Raw genomic sequence first — 23,080 nt, forward strand, 5'->3', positions numbered from 1 at the left:
GCTCCTGGGCATATACCCAAGGAATGCCCAATCATACCACAAGAGCACTTGCTCAGCTATGTTCATATCAGTATTGTGTGTAATAGCCAGAACCTGGAAACAACCTAGATGCCCTTCAACTGAAGAATGGATAAATAAAATGGGGCACATATACACAATGGAATACCACTCAGCAGAGAAAAACAATGACATCATGAGGTTTGCAGACAAATGGATGGATCTAGAAAAAATCATCCTGAGTGAGGTAACCCAGACTCAGAAAGACAAACATGGTATGTACTCACTCATAGGAGGATACTAGATGTGGAACAAGGATGACTGGACTGCTACTCACATCACCAGGGAGGATACCTGGAAAACAGGACCCCAAGAAAGACACGGGGATCACCCAATGACAGAGAAATGGATGAGATCTACATGAACAGCCTGGACATGAGTGGGGGTAATGAAGGGCGAGGGTTGAGGGAAAGAGAGCTTGGGGGAGCGGGAGATCCCAGCTGGATCAAGAACAGAGAGGGAGAACAAGGAATAGGAGACCATGGTAAATGAAGACCACATGAGAATAGGAAGAAGCAAAGTGCTAGAGAGGCCCACAGAAATCCACAAAGATACCCACACAACAGACTGCTGGCAATGGTCGAGAGACAGCTCGAACTGACCTACTCTGGTGATGGGATGGCCAAAAACCCTAATTGTCGTGCTAGAAACCTCATCCAACTACTGAGGGATCTGGATGCAGAGAACCACGGCTAGGCCCCGGGTGGAGCTCCGGGAGTCCAATTAGTGAGAAAGAGGAGGGTTTATATGAGCGAGAATTGTTGAGATCAAGGTTGGATAAAGCACAGGGACAAATAGCCAAACAAATGGAAACACATGAACTATGAACCAATGGCTGAGGGGAACCCAACTGGATCAGGCCCTCTGAATGGGTGAGATAGTCGATTGGCTTGATCTGTTTGGGAGGCATCCAGGCAGTGGGACCAGGTCCTGTGCTCAGTGCATGAGTTGGCTGTTTGAAACCTAGGGCTTATACAGGGTCGCTTGGCTCGGCCTGGGAGGAGGGGACTGGACCTGCCTGGACTGAGTCTACCAGGTTGATCTCAGTCCTCGGGGGAGGCTTTGCCCTGGATGAGGTGGGAATAGGGGGGTGGGCTGGGGAGAAGGGGAGGGGGGGCGGGAGGGGGGAGAACAAAGGAATTCGTGGCTGATATGTAGAACTGAATTGTATTGTAAAATAAAATTAAATTAAATTAAAAAAAAGAATTACATTTACAATAATCAGTCCATTTATATTTAGCAAATTCAGAAAAAAACACTCCATTATCTATCCCATCTTAGTGAGTCCAAAGTTTTATATCTAATTTACTTTCTATCACAATCAAGGAAAACTGCAACTATAATAATCTAGTCTTCAACTCCATCCAAGACCCTAGAAGGATATAATATTACCTGAGTGTAGTAGGTAGCTGTTCTCACCATGCCCTGAAAGCACCTCCCCTGGTGAGGTAGCAGGTAACTGTTACACCTGCCTATGACCCTGAAGTACATGCCCCTGGGGTGTGACTGTGGGGCCCCTTAAGACCTGGGATGCATGTACACAGCTTTCTCTTCACTACCTTGTGGTTTTGGATGCTGGGACAGACCAGGGAAGATCTCACCAGAGAACAGCATTGTACAGTGCCTCACCCTTCCAGGGTCCTGTGACAAATTACTTCATTCTGTCTTGTGAGTTAACCCTCAAATAAATTCCTTTCCTCATTAAGCAGGTTCCATGGATTGCTAGAGATAGAATCACAATACCTGAGTAAACAGGAAGTGCTTTGCAAGCAACTTTCAAAATTCTGGAAATGACAGAGACATCTGGCTGCCTGGATAAACACCCAAAGCTCCTCTGCAATACTGGGGCATCTATCTTCAGCCTACATGTCTAGAGTATCTGGCAGACTTTTCAGTGAAGCAGGAAATTTGAAGGACTGTCTTGTCTTGTACTAGCAAAGTTCATCAGTTGCTTTCCTCTGTGTCCTATAAAATGTCTGGCAGACTCTTCTATGAAGAATGAATCTCGAAGGACTGTTCTACCTTATTTTGGCAAAGTTCAACAGTCACTTTCCTATTGGTCCTGTATGTCCAATCTGCACAGCACACAGTCAAGTAGTCAAGTAAAGGCAATTTCTTGCCCAAATAGCTAATCTTGCCACAGTGAAAGCAAATGCCTGTGGAGTTTCTTCCATGCCCATCATCCTTTATGAAGTATATTGATGCTACCAGGAGCAGATGTCTCTCATTATCATGGAAAACCTTATGTTATTAAACAGCTTAAAGCCATATTCTGTAGGTCTTTGAAGCATTTGAAAATCATCTATTGAAAACCAATCATCCCCTGAGGCACCAGTGACTACCGGGCCATAAGCTCACCCTGCACAGATTGGGAACAAGTAAAGGCCCATCTCTGGACTGGGCAGACCAGGTCTCTAGCCCCTAGGCCCCAGGGGCACATTTTGTGTCCCTCCTCCCATCCACTGGAGCACCAGGGACCAGGAAGCTGCCTCTTCCCCTGGCCCCTCTCCAAGACAACCATTCCCTGAGACACCAGTGACCACCAGAGCCCATAAGCCCACCCTGTACCAATTAAGAGCAGTGACCACTGGAGCCATAAGCCCATCCTGCACCAATTGGGAATAGCTGCTCCCTGAGACAGAGCCCATCAGCGCCAACTGGACTAAGATCTGCTCCCTGAGACACAGACTCTATTAGCACCAATTGAACCAAGAGCCCCAATTAGACCAAGAGCTCCCATAGGACCAAGAGTATCAATCAAACAAAGAGAGGCTCCCTCAGACACAGACACTGCTTGCACCGAGTGGAGAAAGAGATGGGTAGACGCCAGTGCAAAAATACAATCAACAACATAAATACCAATATGGCACCATCAAAACCTAGTGGTTCTACATCAGCAAGACCTGAACATCTCAACACAGAAGAAGCAGAAGAAATCGACCTTAAAAATGATAGAGGCCTTTAAAGAGGAAATGAAAAATTGCCTTAAAGATATCGAGGAAAAGACAAACAAAACATTGGAAGAAATCAATAAATCCCTTAAAGAAAGCAAAGCAAACCAAGAAAAACCAATCAAACAGGTGAAGGAAACAGTTCAAGACTTGAAAACTGAAATAGAGGCAATAAAGATGACACAAATCGAGGGAATGCTAGAAATGGAACTACAGAAATACAGATGCAAGCATAACCATGCAAGAGATGGAAGAGAAAATCTCTGGTGTTGAAGATACAATAGAGGAAATAGATTCATCAGTCAAAGAAAACACTAAAACCAACAAAGTCATAACACAAAACATCTAGGAAATTTGGGACACAATGAAAAAACCAAACCTAAAAATAATAGGAATAGAAGAAGGAGAAGAATATCAACTCAAAGGCACAGAAAATATATTCAACAAAATCATATAAGAAAACTTTCCCAACCTAAAGAAGGAAATGTCTATGAAGAAACAAGAAGCTTACAGAACACAAAATAGACTGAATCCAAAGTCCTCTCTCCACATAATTATCAAACCACTAAACATACAGAATAAGTAAAAAATATTAAGAGTTGCAAAGGAAAACAGGCAAGTAACATATAAAGGCAGACCCATCAGAATAACACCTGACTTCTCAATGGAGACTCTGAAAGCCAGAAGGTCCTGGACAGGCATTATGCAGACACTAACAGACCATGGATGTCAACCCAGACTATTATACCCAGCAAAATTCTCAATCACCATAGATGGAGTAAACAAAATATTCCATGATAAAGCCAGATTTAAACAATACCTATACACAAATGCAGCCCTACAGAAAGCACTAGAAGGAAAAATCCACCCATGAAAACACAGGCAATAGATAATCCCACACTAATAAATACCAAAGAAAGGAAACACACAATACTACCACCAAAAAATAACAGGAATTAACAATCACTGGTCATTAATATCCATTAATATCAATGGTCTCAATTCACCTATAAAAAGACATAGGCTAACAGAATTGGTATGAAAACAGGATCCAACCTTCTGCTGCATACAAGAAACACACCTCATCTTCAAATACAGACACTACCTCAGAGTGAAAGGCTGGGAAAAGACTTTCCAATCAAATGGACTTAAGAAGAAAGCTGGTATAGCTATCCTAATATCTAATAAAAATGGACTTCAAACTAAAATGAATTGAAAGAAATTGGGAAGAACATTACATATTTATTACAGGGAAAATCCACCAACATGAAGTCTCAATTCTGAACATTTATGACCCGAATACAAGGGCACCTACATTTGTAAAAGAAACATTACTAAAGCTTAAATCCTACATCAAACCCCACACACTAGTAGTGGGAGATTTCAATACCCCACTCTCACCAATGGACAGGTCTGCCAGACAGCAACTTAACAGAGAAATAAGGGAACTAACAGACATGACTCAAATGGAATTAATAGATATTTACAGACATTCCACCCTAACACAAAAGAATACACCTTCTTCTCAGCACCCCATGGAACCTTCTCAAAAATTAACCACAGGCCCAGTCACAAAGCAAATCTCAACAGATACAAAAAAAATTGGAATAACCTCCTGTATATTATCAGACCACCATGTCTTAAAGTTAGATTTCAACAACAACAAAAATTACAGAACGTCTACAATCTCATAGAAACTGAATAATGCCCAACTGAGTCACCAATGGGTCAAGGAAGAAATAAAAAAAAGAAATTAAAGATTCCTAGAATTCAATGAAAATGAAAGTACAACACACCCAAACTATGGAACACCACGAAAGCAGTGCAAGGAGGAAAACTCACAGCACTGAATGCCGACCTAAAGAAGATAGAGAGACCTCACACTAGTGACTTACAGCACACCTGAGAGCTCTAGAACAAAAAGGAGCAAACTCACCCAGGAGGATAGATACCAGGAAATAATCGAATTGAGGGCTGAAATCAATAAAATAGAAACAAAGAGAACAATACAAAGAATCATTGAAACAAAGAATTGATTCTTTGAGAAAATCAAGAAGATAGACAAGCCCTTATCCAAATTAACCAAAAGGCAGAGAGAGAGAGGGAGAGAGCATCCAAATCAACAAAATCCGAAATGAAAAGGGAGATATAACAACAGACAATGAGGAAATTCAGAGAATCATCAGGTCATACTTCAAAAACCTGTACTCCACAAAATTGGAAATTCTGAAAGAAATGGACAATTTTCTGTATAGGTATCACATACCAAAGTCAAATCAAGACCAGATAAACTATTTAAACAGACCAATAACCCCTAAGGAAATAGAAATAGTCATTAAAAGGCTCCCAACCAAAAAAAAGCCCAGGACCAGATGGTTTCAGCACAGAATTCTACCAGATTCTCAAAGAAGAGCTAATTCCAATACTCTTCAAATTGTTCCACACAATATAAACAGAAGGAACAATCACCAAACTCTTTTTATGAGGCTACAGATACCCTGATACTGAAGGACAAAGATGCAACAAACAAAGAGAATTACAGACCAATCTCCCTCATGAACATTGATGAAAAAATATTCAACAAAATATTGGCAAACTGAATCCAAGAACATATCAAAAAAAATTATCCACCATGACCAAGTAAGCCTCATCCCAGGGATACAAGGGTGGTTCAACATACAACAATCTGTCAATGTAATACACTATATAAACCAAAAGAAAAAAAATGACATGATCATCTCATTAGATGCTGAAAAGCCTTTGACAAAATCCAACACTCCTTCATGATAAAGGTCCTTGAGAGATCAGGAATATAAGGAACATACCTAAACATAATAAAGGCAAATTACAGCAAGCCGACAGCCAACATCAAATTAAATGGAGAAACTCAAAGTGATTCCACTATAATAAGGAACAAGACAAGGCTGTCCACTCTCCCCATATTTATTCAATATAGTACTTGAAGCTCTAGCTAGAGCTATAAGACAACAAAAGGAGATCAAGGGGATATAAATTGGAAAGGAAGAAGTCAAACTTTCACTATTTGCAGATGACATGATAGTATACATAAGTGACCCGAAAAATTCTACCAGGGAACTCCTATAGCTGATAAACTCCTTCAGTAATGTGGTAGGATACAAGATTAACTCAAAAAAAATCAGTAGCCCTCCTATATACAAATGATAATGGGCTGAGAAAGAACTCAGAGAAACATCACCATTTATAATAGCCACAAATAATATAAAATACCTGTAACTAAGCAAGTGAAGGACCTGTATGATAAGAACTTTAAATCTCTGAAAAAAGAAATTGAAGGAGATATCAGAAAATGGAAGATCTCCCATGCTCATGGATAGGTAGGATTAACAGTAAAAATGGCAATCTTACCAAAAGCATTCTACAGATTCAATGCAATCCCCATCAAAATCCCAACACAATTCTTCACAGACTTGGAAAGAACAATACTCAACTTCATATGGATAAACAAAAAACCCAGGATAGCTAAAACAATCCTTTACAATAAAGCAACCTCTGGAGGCATCATGATCCCTGACTTCAACCTCTACTATAGAGCTATAGTAATAAAAACAGCTTGGGACTGGCATAAAAACCAACATACAGACCAATGGAATCGAATTGAAGACCCTGACATTAATCTGCACACCTATGAACACCTAACTTTTGACAAAGAAGCCAAAACTGTACAAGGAAAAAAGAAAGCATCTTCAACAAATGGTGTTGGCATAACTGGATGTCAACATATAGAAGATTTCAAATAGATCCCTATCTGTCACTATGCACAAAACTCAAGTCCAAGTGGATCAAAGACCTCAACATAAATCCAGTTATACTGAACTTGATAGAAGAGAAAATAGGAAGTAGTCTTGAACGCATTGGCACAGGAGACCACTTCCTAAATATAACATCAGTAGCACAGTTACTGAGAGCAACAACTAATAAATGGGACCTCCTAAAATTGAGAAGCTTTTGTACAGGAAAGGACACGGTCAATAAGACAAAACGACAGACTACAGAATGGGAAAAGATCTTCACCAACCCCACATCTGACAGAGGGCTGATCTCTAAAATATATAAGGAATTCAAGAAACTAGACATCAAAATACTGAACAATCCAATTAAAAAATGGGCTACAGAGCTAAACAGAGAATTCTCAAAAGAAGAATCTCAAATGGCCAAAAGACATTTAAGGAATTGCTCAACATCCTTAGTCATCAGGGAAATGCAAATCGAAACGACTCTGAGATACCATCTTACACCTGTCAGAACGGCTATGATCAAAACCCCTGATGACATCTTATTTTGGAGAGGATGTGGAACAAGGGGAACACTCGGCCACTGTTGGTGGGAATGCAAACTTGTACAGTCACTCTGGAAATCAGTATGGTGGTTTTTCAGAAAATTGAGAATAAGTCTTCCTCAAGACCCAGCTATAACACTCTTGGGCATATACCCAAGGAATGCTCACTCATACCACAATGACACATACTCAACTATGTTCATAGCAGCATTATTTGTAATAGCCAGAACCTGGAAACAACCTAGATGCCCCTCAACCAAAGAATGGATAAAGAAAATGTGGCACATATACACAATGGAGTACTACTCAGCAGGAAAAAATGGTATTATGAAATTTGCAGGCAAATGGATGGAACTAGAAAATATCATCCTGAGTGAGGTAACCCAGACTCAGAAGGACAAACACGGTATGTACTCACCCACAAGTGGATACTAGGTGTAAAGCAACGGATAACCAAACTACAACCCACAACTCCAGAGAAGCTATTTAACAAGGAGGACCCTAAGAAAGATGCATAGATTACCCAGCAAAGGAGAAATAGATGAGATCTACTTGAGCAAACTGGGGGTGAGGGGGGGTTATGGAGGGCAAGGAATGGGGGATGAGAACATAGAGAAGCTGGAGGTTTGAGCTAGAATAGGGACAGAGTGGGAAAGCAAAGAAAGAGATACCATGATAAATGAAGACATCATGGAAATAGGGAGAAACAGGGTGCTAGGGAAGTTCCCAGGAATCCACAGGATGACCCCTCCTTAGACTACTAGCAATAGTCGAGAAGATGCCTGAACTGGCCTACTCCAATAATCAGATTAGTAAATACCCTGTCATCATAGAGCCCTCCATCCAGTGACTGATGGAGGAAGATGCAGAGATCCATGGCCAGGTGCCAGCCCGAGCTCCAGGAGTTCAATCAATGAAAGAGAGGAGGGAATCTATGAGCAAGGGACATCGAGATCATGATGGGAAAATATACAAAGATGGCCAGCCAAACCAGTGTAAACACATGAACTGTGGACCAATAGCTGAGGAGCCCCCACAGGATTGGACTAAGCCCTCTGGATAGGTGAGACAGTTTTTAGCTTGAACTGTTTGGGGGGCACCCAGGCAGTGGGATCAGCATCCGTCCCTGGTGCATGAGAGGGCTTTTTGGAGCCTAGTGCCTATGGTGGGACACTTTGCTCAACTTTGGTGCTGGGAGGAGGGGCTTGGACCTGCCTCAACTGAATGTACCAGGCTCTGCTGACTCCCCATGGGAGACCTTGCATTGGAGGAGGTTGAAATGGGGGGTGGATTGTGGGGGAAGGCTGGGGGATGGGAGGAGGGAGGAGAGGGGGATCTGTGGTTGGTATGTAAAATGAATAGAAAATTTCTTAATAAAAAAGAACTGGAAAAAAAGAAAATCATCTATCTATCTAAAATACACCTATTTAACCTTGAAAACATACTTAATATGACTACAAGTTTGGTTATTATAGATTAACTACTAACCTCATTTCTTAACTATACATTGCATTTTTAAATGAGCTGCATATGTACAATACACCAAACAAGAGTAGAAACATATACAGTGTAACAAAATTAACTTTAAATTTGTATCAGCATTCTAAAATCAACACCAATGCAAAATATCTGAGATTAATAGTTGTCTTTTTGCTGGGTGGTGGTGGCGCACACCTTTAATCCCAGCACATGGGAAACAGAGGCAGGTAGATCTCTGTGAATTAAAGGCCAGCCTGGGCTACAAAGTGAGTTCCAGGAAAGGCGCCAAAGCTACACAGAGAAACCCTGTCTCTAAAAACCAAAAAAAAAAAAAAAAGTTGTCTTCTTATCCTATATTCTTATATTCCTCTAAATTATAACAAACATCCATAATCCCCCAAATAACCAACAGCCACCCACACCATTTATTGGGAATGTGAATGTCATTTTCTTTAGACTGCTTCCTGTTGTCTGTGGGTGAAGCATCTTTAAGGGTCCCTGAGATAATTTGAGATAATGGCCAAGTCCTGGGAAGACCAGCTATAATATTTGATAGATATCACCTTCAAGATTCAAAAGGTCTCCCCTTATCAAACCTAATCCATCTCATTCCTGAAGGAATTCACAGTCTCTCATCTCCTGTGGGAACAAAAGTAAAACCCCTTCTCCAAAGCATTTTTGATTTCCCTTTGACAAATGCATTGTTTGAATTAGTTTTTAAAGTTAAGATAGCCTTAAAGTATCGAGGTTGATTCAATTTTTGCATTCCTGTCCACAATCCCATGTTTGTCTGCAACTGTCTCTTGCCTATCAGCAATCAAAAAATTCACATCAACACAATATTATACAGGATTCAGACTCCCTGTGTATCTCCCACCTCATGTGGCTTTTTTCTTTTATATTACCCTTACTCTCTCTTTGAAGACATTATTTTTAAAACTATTTCTTTCTTTCTATGACTGCCCATTGTGGTGGTATTTTACTTGTACTGAAATGTGATTTTAATTGTATGTTAATAAATAAAGTTGCCTGGGGGTCAGAGCTGTTAGAGCCATAGCAAGTGCGTGGCAGTGGTGGCACACGCCTTTAAGGACCTGGAGGGTGATACATACAGGCAGTGATGAGGCAGTCACGTGTTTGGGTTTACAACCAATGAGAAGGCAGAATAGCTAGACTATATAAAGACATACACACAGGAAGTAGGTCCCTTTTTTGGAGAGCTCTCTTGACTGAAGAGGAACGCTGAAGCAGGAAGGGTGAGGCTCTTAGGTCTGACCTCTTGGCTTTCTTCTCTGAATCAGCTCTGTGTTTCTTATTTAATAAGACGGTTGGTTACATCTACAGCCCATACTCTTCTTATGTTTAGAGGTTTTCTCCATCTGGATCTCTTTTACTGCCTATCTTCTAGCCTTTTTTGACTACCCAAGCAAACTTTAGACTGCTAAGCTACACCTTGTATATAAATTACAACTCAATAAAAATTAAAAATAAATTAAAGATCAGTCAAAGGTTAAAAAAATTCCTGAGTGACCATTTTTTGTGGACTGAGTTCCTTCACTAGCCTCCAAAGAACAGATCAAACCAGCAGGTGTGGCATCACTTGTGAGAGGAGCCATATAGCCTGCTGAAGAAGCCCCCACTGCTTAACCACACAAGGAAGACAACTTTTAGAGTCTGGGGCTGACCAGACTGGGAGACTAGTGGGATCATTCTGTCACACACAGATGACATGCTGACTGGCTCAAGGATCATAAATGAAAGACAATTAGATCTTCAAACTCAATTTGTTGAAAAATTGTCCTTTAACAACTAAAAGAAAACTATAGTAAGCAATAATGCAGAATAAAATAGTGACAGGACACCCCAATTAGCAAAGCTTAGGAAACAATGATCTATGGAAAAGTGTACGCTGTGCACCAAGTAGAACAATAAAGAAACTGAGCAAGGTTTAAAGGCTGACTGTGCCTGCACAAACTCACTGCTTGCTGCTGCTCATCTGGAGATCTCCCTCCGGCTGAGACTAGATGCCAGCAGTGAGTACTGGTCATGATACTTGTCTCTGGGGGGAGATTCACAGAAAGCTAAGTAAATGCAGTGAGTTGTAGTGCACAGATTCCACATTAACAACTATGAGCTTAGCAAGTCCCATGCAGGGTCAGGGATATAATCATGAAGTGTTCCAGGTTGTCTTACTAACCAGGCTGATGCAGAGTATCTGATTTTTAGGGAGAACTTTTGTAATAGGTTTGGGAAATTTTCTTCATCAGGAAATGCATAGCCTAAATTATTTCATTATGTGTGTATCACAAGAGAATGGTCATTAGCTTTTTTGTTCTCAAATTATTCAAGTTAAATTCTTGGTATTAAGTATTAGGAAAAATACCCACATGCCTAATGTCTGTGTGTAAACAAAAAAGAAAGAAAGAAAAGACATTGCTAGAGGGGATAAAGTGAAAAGGAAATTCCTTCCAACCAGTAAAACTTAGGTGGTTTCAAGTTAATTAGGAGCATAAGACTATTCGTTGGAAACTAGAGAAAGCTGAATGAGACAAGTTAGTTTCTGCACGAATGGGTTTTGTATAGTAAACACACTTTCTCCACAACTAGCGCATATAATTTTTCTACAATACCAATCACCATCTCAATAGGATTCCTCTGACTAATTCTTGGCAAAATAATTTTAAGGTTCATCTGAAAAGTCAACAGGCAAGAATAATAAAATTTTTTGAAAAACTGGGGTAATAAAGGGTCACTACTAGTTCACATATCAAAGAAAAGACAGAGAAAGCACTTTGGAACTTGCTTAATGAATATAAAGAATTGGTATGGAAATAGATATTTTAACATATCAAATGCCTGTGTTAAAAGGAAGACAGGTCATGAAAGTGGAGAATGGAAAAACTGCTTACAACCCAATCAGAGCATTGGGATAGCTGATTAGGAAGCTGCAGATAGCATTTTGTACCCTGTGTTCACACAACATGTGAAAATAAATTCATGTTCCCTTAGCAGCTAGCATCTATGAAGCATTACCCTCACTCAAACCACTGGATGGTGAAGTAACACTGTAGGTAGAGTTTTCCTGCCTGGCCCACAGTCAGGACAAATCTCTCTCACCTGCCAGTCCCACAGCCACTCAGACCCAACCAAGTAAACACAGAGACTTATATTGGTTACAAACTGTATGGCTGTGGCAGGCTTCTTGCTAACTGTTCTTATAGCTTAAATTAATCCATTTCTATTCATCTATACCTTGCCACATGGCTCGTGGCTTACCGGCATCTTCACCTGCTGTTTTGTCATCATGGCGGCTGGCAGTGTCTCTCTGACTCAGCCTTCCACTTCCTAGTTTTTTTTCCTCCTTGTCCCGCCTATACTTCCTGCCTGGCCAATGGCCAATCAGTGATTTATTTATTGACCAATCAGCAACACATTTGACATACAGACCATCCCACAGCACTCCCCCCCCCCCTTTTTTTTTTCAAAAAGGAAGGTTTTAACCTTAACAAAGTAAAATTACATATAATTTAGGAATTTGGGCATAGCTTCTCTTACTACTTCCTGCTGGAGGGGGGCGCTGTATCTTATGGGGAAACAAAGAAAATTTTAGAATTATGGAATAGTCCATGAGGCTGGATCATCTGAGCCAGATGCCTTCAAACCATTCTGGATGTTGGATCATCTGGGCCATGGTGTCATCGGAGACCTTTCAGGGGGTCTTGGCTGGTCAAACCTGATGTGTCTTAATCTGGAACAAATCCATAGCCTCTGGCTTTCTGTGGAAACAAAAGCAGAGACTCTTTTCCAAAGCAACATATCCTTATATCCAAATTTTGAAGTCAAGGTACCTTTAAAATTTACATTTTGGCATAACTCAACAGCTTTTACAATCAAATGTTTTTCTTCAGTTACAAATATCAAAGAGAACATAATCCAGATTCAATGTGTGGTAGCCATCTTTACGTGGCTTATTTTTTTATATTAGCTTGAGCCTATTGCTTTAAACTGAAGCCTTCTAAGCCTGAAATGGCGCTGGCGCTATGGCTGCTGGCTCCGCCCACTTCAGCTTCCCAACATGGCGGTGGTACGTTTTCCGCCAGCTCTGGGAGCCATCAACTCTCAGAAATAGTGGGTCTATGCTTCTAGCAAAGCAGCGTGTAGCCCAGAAACCTCTTTTTTTTTTTTTGTACTAGCAAAGGCTAAATCCACCACACAGCTTAATGTGCCACTTGCAGAGGCCTCATTCCCGCCATACTGCAGGTCGAGCATGCACGCCAGGAACCCGCCATAGTAGCTCAAACACACAGGCTGCCGCTAGCTTGAAAGAGACAACTAGGAGCTGTTTTTAGCTCTGTTTTAGAATCTTTTTACTCAGGTTTTAGGTGGAAACTCTTGCCAACATGTTGGGTGCCATTTGTAGCTTGAGTTTTCCTGCCTGGCCCACAGTCAGGACAAATCTCTCTCACCTGCCAGTCCCACAGCCACTCAGACCCAACCAAGTAAACACAGAGACTTATATTGGTTACAAACTGTATGGCCGTGGCAGGCTTCTTGCTAACTGCTCTTATAGCTTAAATTAATCCATTTCTATTCATCTACACCTTGCCACATGGCTCGTGGCTTACCGGCATCTTCACCTGCTGTTTTGTCATCATGGCGGCTGGCAGTGTCTCTCTGACTCAGCCTTCCACTTCCTAGTTTTTTTTCCTCCTTGTCCCGCCTATACTTCCTGCCTGGCCACTGACCAATCAGTGATTTATTTATTGACCAATCAGCAACACATTTGACATACACGACCATCCCACAGCATAACACAGTCAGAGAAACTGCTCTGCAATACTTTTATTCTTACGCAAGAAGAAACCGGGAGATTACAGAATTAAGCAGCAAATATGGCTCACTCTGCCAGCAAGTGATAAGACTTGGAATTTGTAACTCATAGTTTAACTCTAGATGCCATTGCTATCCTTCCCACCATGCTATCCCCAATGCATTTTAATAGTGTAGTAATCAAAGTTGAGAGCACACGTGTCCACATACAAACGTTCACTATTTACACTTCAAGGAAGGAAAAGTATGTGATAAAATAGAGAAAATCTGAGAAAAAGTGAATACCTTTATTGCTAATATATAGATAGTTCATGTAAATTTGTATAAAAAATACTAAGAAGTCAAAGCAATAACTGGAGAAATGCAAATTAGAACAACAAAATATGACAAACTGGCAAAGCCATCTTTGTTATGCTATTTGTTGGTGACAGCTGTGGTATTTGCTGGTGAGAAAGAAGAACATGGCATTTCCTCAGGACTCTCTAATTGTCCTAAAGGAAGGGGCCTGGACATGAGCTTTGATCTGGAAGTTCCAACCCCCATTGAGACTTCGGCAACTATCACGCCTACAAGGCGGGGCCAAGGGAGGCGCCTGGAGACCGGAGATCTGGATGGGCCAGCGCTCTCTCTCTGTTCCAGGACCCTGGATGGTGGAGGTGGGCCAAGCAGAGCTCCAGAGAACACCGCTGGACTGTGATACACCTTCCCCAGACCCCTCGACCTACCTATCCCTTAATTTGTAAGTTACACCATTAAATAAATCTCCTTTTAACTACGTGGAGTGGCCTTAATAATTTCACCAATATGAGGCAGCAGGGGAAGCAGTACTGGTGTGTGCCTCCTCATTGTGGCTAGAGCAACGGAGGAAAAACAAAGTTAAGCACAAACTGTGGTTTGTGCAAATGAAGTGACAATATTTCAAAGCAGGCCACAAAAACCTGGAGATTTCAAGACAAGAAAATTACCTGAACTGCTAACTGTTTTGATGAACAATTGAAAAACTAATAACACACTGATAAACTACTGATAACTAATGAGTGAATCCATGTTTACAAATCAATTAGGAATAATATAAACCATGGGGAGAGGGGAAGTGGGTAAAGATACAGATAAAGTTTTCTGAAGAAATATGATGTCTAATAAATATATGAAAAATAAGTAACAATAATTAAAATGGAAATGATAGTGACAAAGATGAGATTGAGGATATCTAAAGAGAGCCAGAGCTTGAGAAAGAAGTACTCGGGGCCAGTGAGATGAGTCAGTGGGTAAAGATGCTTGCTGCCAAGCCTGACTGATGACCGGCATTTGATCCAGTTGAATATGTAGTTGAAAATGTTACAGTATATTGAGGAAAGCAAACCTTTCAATAACTTCACGAATAATGTCTAGTCTATGTTAGTTTCTCCTTCCATAAAAACACTTCTAAGCACTTTGTCTGCTGATGTAATATAAGAAGTTCCAGTACTATTTTATTAGTACACTATGTACATTTTGAAGTTTGGCCATCCACAAGTCAGTCCAAGTGTTAGGCACTTCATGCATAGTCTGTTCCATGCAATTCAGTGTGTCTAATGCTCCAGGCTCTTCCCAATAAACTTCCTTGTATTCTTTAATACTAATATAACCCAAAGTACCTACAAAAATTCCTAATATCTCCAATTTTGCTTGAACTAGTATTTCTTCTTTGCTTGTCTGTGATTTATGCTTTTATAAAGGGGATTTTCTGAGAAAAATAAAAGTTTTAAAAGCCGTCAACAGACAAAAATGGCATCTTTCCTGGGTCTGAATTGTAAAGAGCAGATTAATGGAAAGGGCCTGGGGTAAGCCTCTAGAGACCTGGGGATGGAACCTAGTGAGATGTTGAAGCTGTCACAGACACCTGTGAGCCTCAGCTCATAAGGTTTTCCACCTGAAAGGGCCTTACAAAGAGCCCCGCCTACCTATTTCAAGAGGCTTGAGAAACAAGAGGAGGGAATGATATATTCATCACATGTGCTGAGCAAGCACTAGCATCACGACCATGCAGGGGCTGGCAACTGCTCAGAGGAAGCATGTACCTGGTAGCATGGGAAATACTCCCTGCCAGTCCTGTAAGGGGAGTCTGCAACATGGAACTAAGCAGACGTCCACCCCAGAGCCCAGCCTGCAATCTTCATCAGGAAAAGTGGATGGAGGAGTCAGAGCACTGGGTAAAGCAGGAACTGACTCATTTGGCCTTTCGAGACAGACATTACATTTTTCTTCTGGTTTACTTTTTATCATTTTTTAATAATGTTTTAATTTTATAAGATTTATTATTAAAACCTGCAAATAAGTAAAAACATCACACACTAAAATGAACCAGTGTCAAGGCATCTGAAAAGAAGCTGTAGAGCCTCACACTAAATTTATATTTTCAGTATCAAATAAGTTTTATGTACTCATCCATGTTTTCAAGACATTTTAGTAGTCAGTTGGATGAGATAATGTGTTTCATTTTTTCACTCATATTTATAATGAGTGGTATTTTCCTAAGTCTAATGTTGCCCTTCTGGGGATAATGCTAAATGTAAATTATACACAGAAATAGTTAATGTCTTTATAACCTTTTATTCTATATGTGCATTAGAAGACACTTAAATAACTAATTCTGTCCACACATGCAGTGACAAGGCTGCACTGCCTTACACACTCTGCCAACCCACAGTGTGCACACAGGGCCTTCCCTGGACTCTTACAGATGACAGCTTTGTCTTCTGTGACACCAAACTCTTTCCTGCACAGAAGTAGTGGACTTGCTTTACATGCAAAGAAAAAATCCCTCTTATAGGCCCAAAAGCAAAAGGATAAAAATTTTAAAATGTAACAGGGTGAGGTATTACACCCCTATAATTCCAGCACTAAGGAATAAGAAGCAGGAGTTCCAGGCCAGTGAGTCTGGGGCCAGCCTGAGCTACCTACCAAGACCCTGCCTAAAAACAAAAACCAAACCATGAACAATGATGAAAAAATCAAAATCTGATCTTCCAAGAATTCCCCCACTTCTCTCTCTCCCTCTCTCTCCCTCCCTCTCTCTCCTTCCCTCCCTCCCCCCCCCCCTCTCTCTCTCTCTCTCACACACACACACACACACACACACACACTTTAAAAGTGATATTCGCCGGGCGGTGGTGGCGCACGCCTTTAATCCCAGCACTCGGGAGGCAGAGCCAGGCGGATCTCTGTGAGTTCGAGGCCAGCCTGGGCTACCAAGTGAGTTCCAGGAAAAGGCGCAAAGCTACACAGAGAAACCCTGTCTCGAAAAACCAAAAAAAAAAAAAAAAAAGTGATATTCATCTCCTAGACAAATGATCTCTAGACTCATGCAGAATAACCCTTTCTGCCCTACCAGAGTCCACCTGGCTATCTCTGATCTGCCCTTCCCTGAGCTCAACCATGAACCCAGGCAATCACAGCACAGGCTCTTCTTTCTGATTTCTTATGTCACTGATGCATTATGTGTCCAAATGTACGTTTAAGCACCCTCTCATTTTCTACTTCAGGGATGTCCTTTAATTGAACACTGTCATCTGAGAATGCCAATATCTTAACCATATTTTGCACACTAAACAGAGTTCAACACTATTCCACATATAACATTCAAAATCATGTATATTTTTAAATATACTTGGCTTTAAAGCTTCCATCAAAATATTCTATCCAGAACTTTATTTCTTCAATGTTTTTCTCTACTTAAGTTTAAGCCATATTAAGTTATAGACTTTAACTGTTTAAACTTTCTAGAAGATAATTAATTTTCTCATGTGTTACAGTAACACAATATATATAAAACATTGTTATGAGTGTATATGTTAAATATGATTTAAATAAAAATATTTTCTCCTTTGTCCATTTGTGTTTCTATTGCCCTAATTCCATAAAATTAATGGAAATCATCACAAATATTGTTTATGGTCAGCCTAAGAAAGCAAATGCATACTCAACTAAACTTCAGAATAAAAAAATCAGATTACATATGATTTTTCTTTTTAGTAATTTATCTTTCTTTGAAAAACAGAATTTGAAGTTAACTATGAAACATGGTCTTACCCTTTTCTTGGCCACCACAGCAGCTTTAGCACCTGCTTTGGCTCTATCTGTAAGATAATACAATATGTCTACTTTAAAAAAGAACTCATCCTTCTGTTAGAATAGGTACACAAGTACAAAACTAGAGTTTTCTACTTTGTCACACATTAGTAACAGGACTGTTTCAGTGGCCCTTTGAACTAAATACTAATAAATTTACCTCCTCCGAGTTGAGTACAGCTCAGTAATCCAAAAGCCATAAAATCAAGAAGGAACTCTTATCTGATGAATGTCCTTTAAATTTTATTTGCTAGCATCCAGTCTGCCTAATTTCAGGTTTCTGGTCAGTCTGTGCATTCTAGAGTACATAGACTCTAGAATTAAGTCCATGGTATCTCTACTTGCATACCTGTTATATGTGCTGGATACTGGATAAGAGTATCATATAAACTGTATATAACATTTAAAGGCATGCAGTCCATCTTCCTTGTACAACTGAGGAAATCAATACCCCAGCACACTGCCTGTGGTTGCATTCACAGAGTAGACCCATTTGATTACAAGCCCCTATTCTGCCCAGGGTGTCTGTTGCCTCCATTTGGGACCACTGAGGTACCAGCACTGCATCAGCTAGGATTCAACAAGAAAGTGGACACTGGTATCATTTCTCAGACTACCACTGAAACCAGAATATTTAGTAGCCAACTAGCTCATGAAAAATATTCCAGGATGTTATTTTGGTATATACAATATACATGTAGTCCTAATATTAGGACTACAGAATGTATGTACATATGTTGGTAAAAACCTGACAGAGAATCATTCTTCTCTGAATATGTGGCCACTGGGAGGTTTCCTATGCCCCGTGGATGGCCTACACCCATGCACTTATGGGCAGCACTAATTGGACATAGTGGGCTATTAAAGGAAACATGTTAAAGGAGGGAGATGTTGGGACATACAGGGGTAGTTGGAGGGGGAAATAGGGAATGTATGTGTCATGTATCATTGTACACATGTATAAAGTTATCAAAGAATATTAAGAACTGGCAGAAAATAAACACTCAGGGAAGTATGTTGTATTTATACGTACCAGTGGCTTCCACATGTGAAATGCCCTCTTTCTTGTATCCCCTAATGCTTATGATAACCCTCCTCCAACAAAAAACATTTTCCTTCATTTAAGAACACACAGACTATTTATTGACCATTAAAGGCAACTCCTCCAATTAGGAGGAATTTCCACCTTTTTCTGAAATTTTGCATATGCCTAAACATTATGCAAAATGGGGCTAATCATCAAAGTTAATAATAAAGTTTATATGCAGTGGATGTTTAATACCATCCATGACCTTTGTAAAATTGTGACTCTAAGCTTCTTTAAGTGTGGCAGCTGAAAGTGCCTTCTTCCAAAGGTGAAAGACAGGCCAGCTTCTGGTAAGGCACATAAGGAACGTAAAAGTTGCTACATCTCATTATGTTAAGGGCTAACTGAAATTAGATACATGAAAGAAGAGAGGTTCTTGGGGCATACTTTTGCTCCCAAATCTGGGAGAAACAGATCAATGTAGAGAATTAGGATTTACCTGAGCAGAAACATGTAGACAGAATGTTACATGACAATCAGTCTAGGGATAAGAAAATCTGAACCCTAATTGGCACAGCCCTGGAGACTAAATGTGGACAAAGCTGTGAAACAAAACCCATCACGGGCAGGGTAGGAGACCTGGAACTCTTCTGTGAGTTCTTCCTCCTGGAGAGCCACCAAGTTCTCATGGAGAAAGCTGGAGAAAACTCACCCAGATATCTGGCAGATGTTCTTAACAAGATCTGCTCACAAAAGAAGCTATCTTACTACTGTCCAATGCATTAAAATTTTTTCAGAGCCTCACTCATTGTGGGGGAGTAAAATACACAACTGTAGCCCCCTGTAGTTGTCCTCTACCACATAATGAATGAAGAAGAAAAACATGGGGAGGAGGCTTGTCAAGTTCATAGCCTAGAACTGAGACCTAATACTAGGACTACAGAATGCTCCCTCAACCCCCACACCTCAGCACTGTCCAGCTGACTAAAGGCCAAGCCTAAAGTTCCTGTTATACAGTATACCACACTCACCTTTCAATAAAAGATTATAGGTCATGCTAAAAGTCAAAAAACTAACAACTTTGAAGAGAGATTGAGAAATGGATGGATAGATAGACAGATAGGCAGGCAGATAGAACCTATATGGTCAGTGTGGTAGAGTTATCAGATGATTAATGTGAAATAATTATGTTTATCATGCTAAGAAATCTAATGTTAAGAGCTAAAGCAGCAAAAGCAGATGGTGATACAAAGAAACATGAAACTTCTAAGAGTCAAAAAGAAATGCTAAAGGATGGAAGGCACCGCGACAGGATGAAGAATGTCTTTGTTGCTTGATCAGTAAAGAGGGTGCAGCCTAGGGAATGAAGCTCTAGGCTTGAGACGATATTAAGAGAAACTAACCAAAGTGAAGAAAGACAAGAAATAAAAAAGGAAGGGAGGGGTGGGAGGAAGGTTAGGTGGGCTGGGCATGGTGCTACATTCCTATAACCCCTGCATTTGGAGGCTAAGGCTGAAAGATTGACATATAAATAAATAACAAGTGGCCAAAAGACCTAAAAAGACACTTCAGCAAAGAAAACACAAAGGAACAAATATGTATATGACAGTATTGAGCACCAGTGAAAACCAGGGCCCTCAAAAACCACGAGATGAGACCCACTTCAGAGAATGTCAATTGTAACACAGTGCTGAGAGTATGCAGAGCAAGAGGGATTCTCAGTCACTGATAACACAGCATTGAAAACAGCACGTTTTCAACACAGTATCAGCAACCATGCTTCTTTTTTTTTTCATTTTTTTTTTATTTTTATTTTGCAATACAATTCAGTTCTACATATCAGCCACGGATTCCCTTGTTCTCCCCCCTCCCGCCCCCCTCACCTTCCCCCCAGCCTGCCCCCCATTCCCATCTCCTCCAGGGCAAAACCTTCCCCTCAGACTGAGATCAACCTGGTAGACTCAGTCCAGGCAGGTCCAGTCCCCTCCTCCCAGGCCGAGAAAAGTGATCCTGCATAGGCCCCAGGTTTCAAACAGCCAACTCATGCAATGAGCACAGGACCTGGTCCCACTGCCTGGATGCCTCCCAAACAGATCAAGCCAATCAACTGTCTCATCCACTCAGAGGGCCTGATCCAGTTGGTGACCCCTCAGCCATTGGTTCATAGTTCATGTGTTTCCGTTCGTTTGGCTATTTGTCCCTGTGCTTTATCCAACCTTGGTCTCAACAATTCTCGCTCATATAAACCCTCCTCATTCTCGCTAATTGGACTCCCAGAGATCCACCCGGGGCCTAGTCATGGATCTCTGCATCCAGATCCCTCAGTAGTTGGATGAGGTTTCTAGCACGACAATTAGGGTGTTTGGCCATCCCACCACCAGAGTAGGTCAGTTCGGGCTGTCTCTCGACCATTGCCAGCAGTCTGTTGTGTGGGTATCTTTGTGGATTTCTGTGGACCTCTCTAGCACTTTGCTTCTTCCTATTCTCATGTGGTCTTCATTTACCATGGTCTCCTATTCCTTGTTCTCCCTCTCTGTTCTTGATCCAGCTGGGATCTCCCGCTCCCCCAAGCTCTCTTTCCCTCGACCCTCGCCCTTCACTACCCCCACTCATGTCCAGGCTGTTCATGTAAATCTCATTCCATTTCTCTGTCATTGGGTGATCCCCGTGTCTTTCTTGGGGTCCTGTTTTCCAGGTATCCTCCCTGGTGATGTGAGTAGTAGTCCAGTCATCCTTGTTCCACATCTAGTATCCTCCTATGAGTGAGTACATACCATGTTTGTCTTTCTGAGTCTGGGTTACCTCACTCAGGATGATTTTTTTCTAGATCCATCCATTTGTCTGCAAACCTCATGATGTCATTGTTTTTCTCTGCTGAGTAGTATTCCATTGTGTATATGTACCACATTTTGTTTATCCATTCTTCAGTTGAAGGGCATCTAGGTTGTTTCCATGTTCTGGCTATTACAAACAATGCTGATATGAACATAGCTGAACAAGTGCTCTTGTGGTGTGGTTGAGCATTCCTTGGGTATATGCCCAAGAGTGGTATAGCTGGATCTTGGGGGAGATGGATTCCCAATTTTTTAAGAAAGCGCCATATTGATTTTCAAAGTGGTTGTACAAGCTTGCATTCCCACCAGCAGTGGAGGAGAGTTCCCTTAGCTCCACATCCTCTCCAGCATAAGGTGTCTTCAGTGTTTTTGATCTTAGCCATTCTGACAGGCGTAAGGTGGTATCTCAGAGTTGTTTTGATTTGCATTTCCCTGATGATTAGGAATGTTGAGCAATTCCTTAAATGTCTTTCAGCCATTTGAGTTTCCTCTGTTGAGAATTCTCTGTTTAGTTCTATAGCCCATTTCTTAATTGGACTGTTGGGCATTTTGATGTCTAATTTCTTGAGTTCCTTATATATTCTGGATATCAGTCCTCTGTCAGATGTGGGGTTGGTGAAGATCTTTTCCCATTCTGTAGGCTGTCGCTTTGCCTTGTTGACCGTATCCTTTGCTCTACAAAAGCTTCTCAGTTTCAAGAGGTCCCATTGATTGATTGTTTCTCTTAGTGTCTGTGCTACTGGTGTTCTATTTAGGAAGTGGTCTCCTATGCCAATGCGTTCAAGACTACTTCCTACTTTCTCTTCTAGCAGGTTCAGAGTAGCTGGATTTATGTTGAGGTCCTTGATCCACTTGGACTTAAGTTTTGTGCACGGTGATAGATATGGATCTATTTGCAGCCTTCTACACGTTGATATCCAGTTTTGCAGCACCATTTGTTGAAGATGCTTTCTTTTTTTCCATTGTGCACTTTTGGCTTCTTTGTCAAAAATTATATGTTCATAGGTGTGCGGATTAATGTCAGGGTCTTCAATTTGATTCCATTGGTCCACATGTCGGTTTTTATGCTAGTACCAAGATGTTTTTATTACTGTAGCTCTATAGCAGAGCTTGAAGTCAGGGATCGTGATGCCTCTAGAGGTTGTGTTATTGTACAGGATTCTTTTGCCTATCCTGAGTTTTTTGTTTTTCCATATGAAGTTGAGTATTATTCTTTCCAGGTCTGTGAAGAATTGTGTTGGTATTTTGATGGGGATTGCATTGAATCTGTAGATTGCTTTTGGTAAGATTGCCATTTTTACTATGTTAGTCCTGCCTATCCATGAGCATGGGAGATCTTTCCATTTTCTGACATGTTTTTCATTTTTTTTTCAGGAACTTAAAGTTCTTGTCATATAGGTCCTTCACTTGCTTGGTCAGTGTTACCCCAAGGTATTTTATGTCACTTGTGGCTATAGTAAAGGGTGATGTATCT

General features: G+C 40.8%; 2 protein-coding genes across 10 annotated transcripts in view; both read right to left on the reverse strand.

The window, feature by feature from the left end:
• Rbms3 (RNA binding motif single stranded interacting protein 3) overlaps positions 1–23,080 on the reverse strand; it is a 1,493,133-nt gene that overhangs the window by 1,432,772 nt on the left and 37,281 nt on the right. For 8 of the 9 annotated variants that reach the window (XM_052723582.1, XM_052723605.1, XM_052723572.1 and 5 more), the window contains exon 4: positions 17,707–17,753. The exons of the other annotated variant lie outside the window; for it this stretch is intronic. The gene's annotated coding sequence lies outside the window, so the exon portion shown is untranslated. The remainder of the gene's footprint in view (positions 1–17,706; positions 17,754–23,080) is intronic. 9 annotated transcript variants of the gene reach the window in all.
• The window catches only part of Zcwpw2 (zinc finger CW-type and PWWP domain containing 2), a 130,153-nt gene that overhangs the window by 34,180 nt on the left and 72,893 nt on the right, over positions 1–23,080 (reverse strand). The window contains exon 5 of the mRNA XM_052723678.1: positions 17,707–17,753. Coding sequence (XP_052579638.1) covers positions 17,707–17,753 — 47 coding nt within the window. The remainder of the gene's footprint in view (positions 1–17,706; positions 17,754–23,080) is intronic.

The sequence above is a fragment of the Peromyscus californicus genome, unplaced genomic scaffold, assembly GCF_007827085.1.
Source record: "Peromyscus californicus insignis strain IS unplaced genomic scaffold, ASM782708v3 Scaffold_11__1_contigs__length_118956290, whole genome shotgun sequence".
Classification (NCBI taxonomy): domain Eukaryota; kingdom Metazoa; phylum Chordata; class Mammalia; order Rodentia; family Cricetidae; genus Peromyscus; species Peromyscus californicus.